This window comes from Schistocerca piceifrons, chromosome 6 (assembly GCF_021461385.2).
Source record: "Schistocerca piceifrons isolate TAMUIC-IGC-003096 chromosome 6, iqSchPice1.1, whole genome shotgun sequence".
Lineage (NCBI taxonomy): Eukaryota > Metazoa > Arthropoda > Insecta > Orthoptera > Acrididae > Schistocerca > Schistocerca piceifrons.
Genome location: NC_060143.1, coordinates 336,811,913 through 336,824,036, shown reverse-complemented (window position 1 = coordinate 336,824,036; position 12,124 = coordinate 336,811,913). Strand labels below are relative to the sequence as shown.

The 12,124-nt window shown below is 40.6% G+C and overlaps 1 protein-coding gene across 1 annotated transcript in view; it reads left to right on the top strand.

Moving 5' to 3' along the window:
• Nucleotides 1-11,855, top strand: part of LOC124803066 (odorant receptor Or2-like) — a 68,675-nt gene extending 56,820 nt beyond the window's left edge. The window contains exon 6 of the mRNA XM_047264193.1: nucleotides 11,758-11,855. Coding sequence (XP_047120149.1) covers nucleotides 11,758-11,814 — 57 coding nt within the window. The 3' untranslated portion in view covers nucleotides 11,815-11,855. The remainder of the gene's footprint in view (nucleotides 1-11,757) is intronic.
• The last annotated feature ends 269 nt before the right edge of the window (nucleotides 11,856-12,124 follow it).

The window sequence follows — 12,124 nt, the reverse complement described above, 5'->3', positions numbered from 1 at the left end:
ATTTACAACACAGCAAACGAAACATAAAAATACCTAATAGGCGGACGGACGGCCTTAGCAGTTTTGGGCTGTAATGCACTGGGCAGCCCAGCTGCCACAGCCGCAATGTTGAGCAGCCAACTGACAACCAGGCATTACTTATCATCCGAGCGAGATGGACGTGGAATATGTTATGCCTACATTGTCACAACAAACGCAAAGCCACATTATTCAGGGTCACGCTACTATAATGCAGATTCCAAGTTTACTTACATACAGTAGATTATGGTGGATACGGAAAATATTTGACTTGTCTGTTTTCCGGCAATAATTTTGCTTGAAAACTCATTTAATAGTCATTTCCAAATATTAGAGAAAATCCCCAAATCAAACAATGGAGTACAGACGCTGCTACGATATTGTCAGAGACGAGACATTTGGTGTATCTAAAAATTTAATGCGTCATTATGGAAGAAGGAATTTAGAAAACAACGAAAGAATATTTTACTACCGACTATCTCGGACTAGGTGGCTTACAGAATGCACGTTCAGCTCTCTGGCAAATAAATGGTTCAAAAATGTTCAAATGTGTGTGAAATCTTATGGGACTTGACTGCTAAGGTCATCAGTCCCTAAGCTTACACACTACTTAACCTAAATTATCCTAAGGACAAACACACACACCCTTGCCCGAGGGAGGACTGGAATCTCCGCCGGGACCAGCCACACAGTCCGTGACTGCAGCGTCTTAGACCGCACGGAAATAAATGGAGTACTTTTCATCGCCCCATGGATGTTCGAGAAGATATTCGCAATTGCCGTAGTAAAATAATCCTGTGTTTTACAAAATTAGATACTAGAAATAGATGACTACAAGCTACAAGCTGTCGAATGTCATCGCGAATTTTGTTTCAGGATACAAACAAGGACTGCCTGCCTCGACAAGTGTATTAACACTGAATGCAGCAACATAATTTCTCCTCGAGATACATTGCTCACAACTGGCTGCGCAATACCTCTCTTAGATTACTTACAATATCGGATATTCGTTGCTTAAGTTATAAATAATATATTGGCGAATAAATTTGTGTGAATTATCTACTTATTCGAATAATTATCTAGATCGAATTTTTTTGTTTGTTATTAAAAACAGTCTTCATCACGATTTATTTATCAAGGTGACCCGTTTCGACCACTGCTGGGGTCGTCTTCAGACCTACAAGTTGTATACAAAGCTATAATTAGACGGCTACACACATTAAAGAAAATACATAAAGTTATAAAGCAATAAAACGTTGAATTACCGTTGAGTATACAACTTGTAGGTCTGAAGATGACCACAGCAGTGATGGAAACCGGTCACCTTGATAAATAAATCGTGATCTAGACTGTTTTTAATAGTAAATATTTGTAACAAATTGATCACTGCCACTCCCATAATTAATTCAAAAGATTTATTTTAAATTATACCCGTCACCTCTGAGCGGTGCACCTTCCACTTCCTTTCTCTTTCCATCTATATGGTCAACCACAACGAGTCCTTCATAGGTCATTTCTGGATTTATTAATGAAGACCAATGTTGTAGCACGACTGAAGTTCTTGATACGCACAAACATAGTTGACAGGTATTATCTGCTTTCATGCTCCTATACATAATTTTTTTAAATCTGTTATGTTCAAAATGTGTCTGAATGTAACTGTTATTTTTAGCAACTGACTAAAAGCAATGATTATTTCGTAAGCTATTCTTTCATGACTTTCAATAAATTACGTATTCGATTATCAGTTTAATTTTCGTTAAACTATGATCAGACACTTTCTCTTTAGAAAACATGTAAAGTCGGTGTCTAAAAAGAAATTTTAATTATAAATACATTTGTCTGCTTGCTGGTCCCAGTAGTGCCCTTACGTTGTGACGAAGCTGTGCAGAGGCAATTAGAATACCGCAGCCTCGTGGCGAACCCTGCGTGTGAGAGTCCGGCTGCTTAGCTGGGTGGTAACGTGACGACTCCCATGCAAGCGGGTCCGAGTTCGAATGCCGGCTAGGTTGGAGATTTTCTCCGGTCGGGGACTGGGGGTTGCTATGTCCTTATCATCATTTCATCGTCATCATCGGCATGCAAGTCACCCAATGTCGTGTCAACCGAAATAAGGCTTGGACTTGGTGGCCAAACTTCCCCGGATGGGGCCTTCCGGCCAACAATGCCATGGGCTCGTTTCCATTTCCTCATGTGAGTAGCATTCGTCTGCCTCACTCACTACGCACGCGCACGTCGAAGCATGTGGGTGCCACTTTACTGACTCGGTATCACGCGACTCTCACTTACACAGTGAAGGGCAACAGCCGAGTGGTCTTGTAATGCGGGTGGTGGAAACATAGTCTCTGCTTATCCAGCTTCGACACAAAGTAGTGCCACTAAAGGGCCTGGCATGTATTCAGATGTATTTAGAATTAGAATTTCTTTTTAGCTGTCGATTTTCCATATTTTCTATGAAGAAGGCGTGTTGTACACCTGTGATTGACCAGGTATTACCACAGTATAACGATAGTTAAAGTGATAACTGAATACTGAATGTTATTGAATGTCATTGTTTCAGTTGTGTATCTGTATATGCATTAATGCCTGCTTTCAGTCAGCTGCTAAAATCGCACTGACGTTTAGATACATTTTATGAAGAACAAATTAAAGAGAAGTACGTTGAGTGAGAACGGACTGTAATTGTCAATTTCGTTTATAGTTAACTAGAAGACTTCAGTCCAGCCTCACCATAGGCTTTCGTGAGTACACCGAGCAAGTGCTCTAGTAGGACTCGTTACATTTGATAATATGAGCAGAAAGAGAACTCAAATGTCAGATGTTGGTGATAACTGATGGGCATTATTCGAATATGTTTTTATCTGTATAACTATTAAAGTGAGCAAATCAATTAATCAAGTTTATTCGTCAATAAATTATCTGTAAATTAAGTAACAAATAGCATATAGTGCTACCTATTTGCTTTGTCTACTTCTTGTACAGAAATGGTATTTGTTCCCCCCGCTCAGTGCAGTTTCTTTCCGGCGGGGTCAGGGATTTTCACCTGCCTCGAGATGACTAGGTGTTTGTGTTGTCCTCATAATTTCAACATCATCAATGAAAGTGGCGAGATTGGACTGAGCAACGGTTGGGGAATTGTACGGGCCCGGATAAACGCGCAGTTGACCGCCCCACAAACAAAATGTCATCATCATCATCATCAGTGCAGTTTCTGTTTTATAAATAAGTTGTTATTGCTTTGTCGAGAAATGTGTCTTTGCAGCTCATTGGCTTAAGTTCCAGACTACAAAACTTAGGTTTATGGTTACTTGTCCGATTGGTCTTACGATTTTCTCGGTTCTTATACCTTCTTTCACCTATAGCTATGACAATAATGCCAAACCAAGTTGTACCGCATTTCGGAGTGTGTGTTGAAATGTAGACCACCCTCCAACTGGCTGTTTCCGTTGAGAGGCGAGAGGAAGTCAAGGGTGCATCACGATGCCTAGTAAAGCTCTGCAGTGCTGAAACCATCCTTCAAGTTAAGCACAGCTTTCCTTGATTTACATTGAAAGAAACGAAACACAAAAATACTTACAGGCGGGCGGCGTCAGCAGTTTTGGCTACAATGCAGTAGACAGTCGCAGTGTTAAGCAGCCATTTTAATCTGCCAGCCTACGATGAGTTCTGACGCAGCATCTGAGCGAGATGGATGTGGAATACGTTATGCCTTTCTTCTCGTAACGAACGTCGTTTAATGTAATGATAAATTAGTTTTTTGTCGTTTTACTTGCTTTATGCGCTGCGGGTTATAAGTTCACTTACATATATGTTGGAGCATACGGTAATTGTAGTGACTCGTCTATTTTTATGCAGTCAATTTCGCATGAAAATCTCATAAGTAAGAATTAACAAATATTGGAGGATCTCCCCATATGAAGAAAGGGGGTACCGATGCCATCCGTCATTGACCAAGAAGCGATGTTTGGTATATGTGAAAATTTAATGCGCACAAATGGAGGAAGTACTTCAAGAAACAATAAAAGAACATTTGAAAACTGGCTGTCTTGGACTAAGTGGTTTATAGAATAAACCCTGGGAACATCTTGAAACTTCCTAGCTGATTAACACTGTGTACCGAATCAAAACTCGAATTCGGGAGCTTTGCCATCCACGGACAAGTGCTCTACCGACTGAGCTACCCAGACACGGCTCGCAGCTTTACTTCCGCCAGTACCTCGTCGCCTATCTTAAGAACCTCACAGAATCTCTCCTGCGAAACTTGCAAGAATAGCGTTTGCGGAAGAAATAATATTGCGAAGAATTGGCTAAGCCGCAGTGTGAAGGGGGAGGGGGTGAGTGATGTTCCCAGAATGAAATTTTTTTCTTTCGCTCTGCAGTCAAGTGTGCGCTGATATGAAACTTCGTGGAAGATCAAAACTGTTTGCCGGACCGAGTCTCGAACTCGAGGCCTTTGTCTTTCGTGGTGAAATGCTCTAGCGACTGAGTTAGCTAAGCACAACTCACAACCCATCCCCATCTTGTCTGAAAGTGACAGTAAGAGTTGCATTGTTCCCTGCCAATCGTAGAGTATGATTCACTCAGATAAAAGACGTTGCCTCCTCCCCCTCCCCCCTGCCAACCAAAGCAGTATTTGTTGCAGTAGTTAATCGTGCTTCTCAGCTGCATTGTCATCACATATATACCCAGTATTTGGCTTCACTCCTTCAGATGGTTGGAGTCCGCACCTTTCGTGAAAGTCTTGAATGTCATACTGTTAGTGCTGAAAGTAACCCACGTAATAGTTGGGACTTCGGTTGAAATAATGTTTTTTTTTAATTCACATAAATTTTCGAAATGAAATCTCTCTGGATGCATTCCCAATGGCATGCGGACATTGCTCTAGCCAAAGTTCAATACACACGTAATTATCGATTGCATACTGTCAGGCAGTATTGAACTATTCTTCTTATTCTGTTTTTCGACAGTATTCTTAGATTATCAGCTGGAACAAAGTCCTTGTCAAGACGATCTGTTGCCTATCCATTCATGCACAGGACTACATAACTACATCCTCATAAAACAGTCTTACAGAGATGCAAATGAGTTACAGAGATGTCTTCATTTATTTCTTTAAACTATTACATATAATCAGGTATATTCACATAATCAAATAAGACGGCTATTCTGTTCCTACATCTAGAGTGCTAAGGTCTAGGCGCTTCAGTCTGGAACCGCGAGACAGCTACGGTGGCAGGTTCGAATCCTGCCTCGGGTATGGATGTGTGTGATGTCCTTAGGTTGATTAGGTTTAAGTAGTTCTAAGTTCTAGGGGACTGATGACCTCCGATGTTAAGTCTCATAGTGCTCACAGCCATTTTAACCATTTTCTTTGCTAAGGTCTTACAAACTGCCATGTATTTACATGTATTGATATACAGGTTTTTTTTAATGAGTTGTGGTGTTTTTTGACACAGTGCTAATAAATTGTTCCTTAGATTTTCATAATATCGATATATATGTAATTGCCCGCTCAATCTTTGATAGAGTGTGTACTGTGAGTGTGTTCTCCTGCATGTGACTTGTTTCTATTTCACTAAACAGTTTGTTCATGGGAATTCAGCTGCATTGATCTTATGACCACATAGAAACAATGTAGGTGTCTGAATATATTGAGCAAAGAAGTCCACAATAGCCATTGAGTTATCCTTTAATTGGCACGACTGTGTACAGGATAATAGCACTTTACAATATGAAGAGCTTTCAAACATCTCATCTGGCTAGAATTCCTGGTCGGACACCGTCTGAACGCTAACATGTTTACTTTGGCTAGAATTTAGAGAAAATGATATGTGTTTCGTTTGTGGAATTTCATAAGCAGTCACGCTAACACGTTACCGGGATATTAGAAACAAAAAAAAGGAGTTGACTCGTGATCACACTACACGCACTCTCTCTCTCTCTCACACACACACACACACACACACACACACTCACTCACACACAGGCAAGCAAACTCATGATGACTGTCCTGATGCGAGCGCTTCATAGTCGAGATGATAACTCTTCGATCGCTTATTACTAACTGAAATGGTTCTACATTGCCAATATACAGGGTGGTCCATTGATCGTGACTGGACCAAATATATCACGAAATAAGCGTCAAACGAGAAAACTACAAAGAACGAAACCTGTCTAGCTTGAAGGGGGAAACCTGTCTAGCTTGAAGGGCGAAACCAGATGGCGCGATGGTTGGGCCGCTAGATGGCGCTGCCAAAGGTCAATTGGATATCAACTGCGTTTCTTTTTAAATAGGAACTCCCATTTCTTATTACATATTCGTGTAGTTCGTAAAGAAATATGAAAGTTTTAGTTAGACTACTTTTTTCGCTTTTTGATAGACGGCTCTGTAAAAGTCACAAACAAATGGCTCACAATTTTAGACGAACGGTTGGTAACAGATAGGTTTTTTAAATTAAAATACAGAACGTAGGTACGTTTGAATATTTTATTTCGGTTGTTCCAATGTGATACTTTTACCTTTGTGAGCTTATCATTTCTGAGAACGCATGCTGTTACAGCGTGATTATCTGTAAATACCACATTAATGCAATAAATGCTCAAAATTATGCCCGTTAGCCTCATTGCATTTGGCAATACGTGTAACGACTTTCCTTTCAAATGCGAGTAGCTCGCCTTCCGTAATGTTCACACATGCATTGACAATGCGCTGACGCATGTTGTCAGGCGTTGTCGGTCGATCACGATAGCAAATATCCTTCAACTTTCCCCACAGAAAGATATCCGGGGACGTCAGATCCGGTGAACGTGCGGGCCATGGTATGGTGCTTCGAAGACCAGTCCACCTGTCATGAAACACGCTATTCAATACCGCTGCAACCGCACGCGAGCTATGTGCCGGACATCCATCATGTTCGAAGTACATCGCTATTCTGTCATGCGGTGAAACATCTTGTAGTAACATCGGTAGAGCATTACGTAGGAAATCAGCATACATTGCACTATTGAAATTGCCATCGATAAAATGGGGGCCTATTATCTTTCCTCCCATAATGCCGCACCATACATTAAGCCGCCAAGGTCGCTGATGTTCCACTTGTCGCAGCCATCACGGATTTTCCGTTGCCCAATAGTGCATATTATGCCGGTTTACGGTCCCGCTGTTGGTGAATGATGCTTCGTCGCTAAATAGAACACGTGCAGAAAATCAGTCATTGTCCCGTAATTTCTCTTTTGCCCAGTGGCAGAACTGTACACGACGTTCAGAGTCATCCCCACGCAATTCCTGCTGCAAGGAATATGGTACGGGTGCAAACGATGTTAATGTAGCATTCTCAACACCGACGTTTTTGAGATTCCCGATTCTCGCGCAATTTGTCTGCTACTGATGTGCGGATTAGCGTGACAGCAGCTAAAACACCTACTTGGGCATCATCATTTGTTGCAGTTCGTGGTTGACGTTTCAAATGTGGCTGAACGCTTCCTGTTTCCTTAAATAACGTAACTATCCGGCGGACGGTCCGGACACTTGGATAATATCGTCCAGGATACAGAGCAGCATACATAGCACAAGCCCGTTGTGCATTTTGATAACAATAGCCATACATCAACACGATATCGACCTTTTCCGCAATTGGCAAACGGTCCATTTTAACAAGGGTAATTTATCACGAAGCAAATACCGTCCGCACTGGCGGAATGTTACGTGATACCACGTACTTACATGTTTGTGACTACTACAGCGCCATCTATCACAAAGCGAAAAGAGTGGTCCAACTAAAACATTTATATTTCTTTACGTACTACACGAACATGTAATAAAAAATTGGGGGTTCCTACTTAAAAACACGCAGTTGATATCTGTTTGACCTATGGCAGCGCCATCTAGCGGACCAACCATAGCGCCATCTGGTTTTCCCCTTCAAGCTGGACTAGTTTCGTTCTTTGTAGTTTTTTCGTTTGATGCTTATTTCGTGAAATATTTGGCCCAGTCACCGTAAATGGACCACCCTGCATAAAACTGTAGTTTATTTGTTTTGCAAAGTGAGTAACTCCTTAAAAATATATGTGTGCTCAATATGTTACAGCTATTAATTGCATGTACTATTTCGATCCTTGCTTTGAACCTATTACTACTGTTACTGCTGAATGCACCACACTGACCACCAGTCTATATACCTCATTTTACTAGTATGTGCTTATTGTTACCACACCTGTAGGTTTTGTAAGTACACTAGTGTCTGAAAGTGTGGTGATGGACTTGTCTTTGTTGGTTTTGTGTGAATCTCTGGGAAAACGCTGGAGTTGGAAGGAATCCGAAAACCCACTAAAGTTCCTATTACATTCATAGAAAGTTAATAATGGGGAAAATGTGTTAGTGCGTTGTGAACAGCGACCATACTGAGAGTCGGGGAGAAGAGGTCAGCAATGGAATGTGAAACAGGATCAGACACATCCACAGAGGTTTCAGCCTGTGGGGTAGAATATGTTTTAGCATTCTTATATTAGATATAAATTGAATATCATCACAGAGTGATTCTATTAGTTGGAATGTGCTATAAATAACAGGAAAAGTAGATGATAAACAATATGTTGGTCCACTCCTAAAAGGGAAAGACAAAAATGCCCTGCAAGTCTTGATAGAACGGTCACAGGAATCTTTGTAGCTCGCACATGCTTCTGGTTTGTGATGTGCATGCACTCTGTCAGTATGGTGCTGGTCTGTATGTCAGGCAGTGCCAGACAGCAGTTGGCAACATACATCAGAAACGGACAATCATCACTGTGATTTCACATGGATGGAGTTCTGTGTTGGGGGTATGCAGCAAAAGTGGCCACACAGTCAGCTGTCAGTGTGCAGATATGTCTGTCACTGTCCAGGCACGGTGAGGCATTTAGCCTAACTGATTGACTGCTCAGCGCCTTTGACGGATGAAGGATCTTGTAGCATCAGTTAGCTCTGCAACCACACACAGCCTAAGTGAGATGCAGTCTGTCATGTGGGTTGTGGGGGTGGCGGTGGGCTCTGCTCTGAATTCTTTTAAGTAAAAACACAATCTTGCCTATTCTATCCAAGTGATGGTGAAAATTCTTTAAACAGCAGCAGTGGACTGGTCACAGGGATGGGGCAAACAAGTGGATTGGAACTTAGAATAACTGGATACTTTAATGATCCACCATTGTAAACTTAATACAGAATTCTGTACTTGACACTACTGTCCTATACCATCAAATGGCTGCACTAATGTCTGTCATCTTGGGTTCCCTACCATGCCAGTTTACCTGTGGCTTGGCATCTTGGACTGTGGCATCATAGGGCTGGGGAAAACAAGGAGATCTGAAAACCATACAGCCAGCACTAAGGCCAGTCATCTAGGTTTGTGAAATCATGGATTTTATACGTGTGATAATATGCTAGGTCCACCTTCTTGATTTGCCTTCTTTGATTCTGACACCATAGGGCTGTACAAAGATTCACCATAATTTTTTTAATTTCCACCATTTTTATAAAGGGAAATTGGCCTAGGTCCACTGTGGTGTCAGAGACTAAGATGGAAGATGTGGGTGTAGTGTGTACTCTGGGAATAATGACTCATTGCGGAGTCATGGTATTTCAGCCAAATACCAGACGTAGTGCACAGAAAGTTATGCAGTGAGGAATATTTGCGAGCGGTTTTCCGGTTCCAGGATTTGTCCGACAACGCAGAGGAAACTTCTGGAAAACTTGATCAGAACTGGAGGACAGGATCGATTTTTAACTATATTCCAGCATAATATATCAAAGACGAAAATGAAGAAGCATATATTATATTCATGTATGTATTTAACAGGGGAAAATCGGTTACGGCTAACGAGGCATTATACATATTTTACGTTTTAATCATTATGATAGGCACAAGTTACATCTAGTGTACATCAGAAAATACAATTACTCCAATGGCAAAAGAGAAAAAAAATATAAACTACAGTTTACATTTATGGCTAAACGCCGGACTGCAGCAGCAGAGACAATTTACAGGGAGTTATTTTTAAACTGTGAGGGCCAGCAGAAGCGAATATGTGAGCTGAGATAGAAAAGAGACATAAATACGTATTTGATGGGACAGAATATAATGAAAACAGGGGACAATAAAGAGGCGTGACTGAGAAATGGAAAAAGAAAGAAGCGTTAATGACAGAGGATTTCAATATTTGCTTTGCTGTTTGCCAAAGAAATTACTGTCAATGTACGTTACTTTTTGGGGAATCGTTATGAAGGTGAGAGGAGGAAGTGTTTCAGTGTCCTCGTAAAAGCAACAGAGCAGTTAATTATTCTCAAAGTGCCCGATAGCTGGTTAAAGAGACGGATGAAAGCATTTGTTTAAGAGTACGCTAGGTAGAGTCGATGACTGTCGATGTACGATATAATCTTTTTGCCAAGACAGGGTATATGGCGCTTTATTTTTTATTTATTTTCTGTTTCAAGGAGAAGAGCATGTTGTTCCAGATCTGGTCCATTGAAAACTAGCGTTTCTTTCCAGCCAAACGACACAGCAGGCTTGGAGAGGGACAGGAGGAATCCCCATCGGGACTTATTGTGAATATATTGGGAGGTGACTTCCAGATCTGGTAGTCGCCTGCCAACAAAGGCAAGCCTACAGAAAAGCTTGGTCGCAACCAGAGGGCTAAGACTATTCTAATTACTTCTGGGACAATGTTATTAGTTATCCCAGGCAAAAATCGAAGTTAGATCTATGTATGTGGTGTCTGAATTTGCGTGTATACAGTAACGGATTAAAAGTGATAGAGAACATGAGTACTGATTTACATGCTTCAGATAGAGAAAGTTTCTAAGCATGTAAAATTGCTGTATGTTACACATTAACGGCTTTTAATTTAGCCTTATTTAGTAGAAGTTAAATTTCTCAGGTACATATGATATTAGATTTGACTTCATACAATAGGCACATATAAAACTGTTTTCCAGCTTAAGCGAATTTTGTTGGTGACTTTATATTAAGCACAGACTAATTCTTCGTCCTCATTCTGTAACTGTATAAAAGTTTAAAAATTCCTGTAGTTTGAGATGCTAATGACTTAAAATTATTGGATGGGTACTGAGGTGGAGAAGGCCCAAATCTACAAACGGGCATCCTCATTTAAGATCTGAGCAAAATGAAGTCAGGAAATTGCTGGAAGGGTTCTTCAAACAGTCTCCAGTCTGTTACCTCCGTTAATGTTTCCCGAGTTGTTTCAGTAGTCCTTGTCCCGTGATTTATATGTCTCAGAGATGACGAACTGCGTTTGATATCCTGGTAGGTTTCGGGTACCGTCACAATACGAAATGATAATGGTTCTAACTGCGTTACACCGTTTCCGGCTGTCACTAATATTTTAAGATGTGTTTTGGTTAATGTTTTGCCTAAATATGGTAGGCGTGAATATTTCATAATTATAGGTTAAGAGAAATTCGTGATAACAGTTAACAAAAATGGTAGCTCTAAGTAACAGTTATCGAGGTATGGTCTGACGTTAAGAATTTATATTGCTGTTTCCAGAGATATACGTTTAGTTAATCTTTTGGGTGTAACATTTAATAGTGTAGAGATTGATTAAGATGTAGCTGTTAAATTCTTAGCTTCAACAATACGTAACACAGTAACGTTTGAGTTCTGGGTATGTAATATAATAAATAACTATTTCATAATTAATTCAAATTACAAAATGTATTGTTTCTTACACATCTTGATTTTCTTACAGGTTTTAAATGTGTCTTATTCATTCTTCACAATTCTTCGTAACTTCAAGGATGATTAGAAGTGTCTGACGTCTGCCTGCAACTTTCCTGCGACTAAGTTAATTACCTACCAGGCTGTAGGATTACAGCAAAACATTTGTATTAAGAATTACAGTGATCAATAAAGTGGTACTACAGACGCTTCATTTTATTAAACTAAATTTGTCAGACAAGCGTGGACCCACTCTCCCTTCTTCCCTCTCTCTCATACATACAGTCAAAATCAGCGCCATAACATACACAAGACCAAAGATGAACAAATGAGCAACAACAATAACATAAAACCTCTCGCTGAGTGTGTTGTCAGAAGTGTCTGCTCAGATCACATTT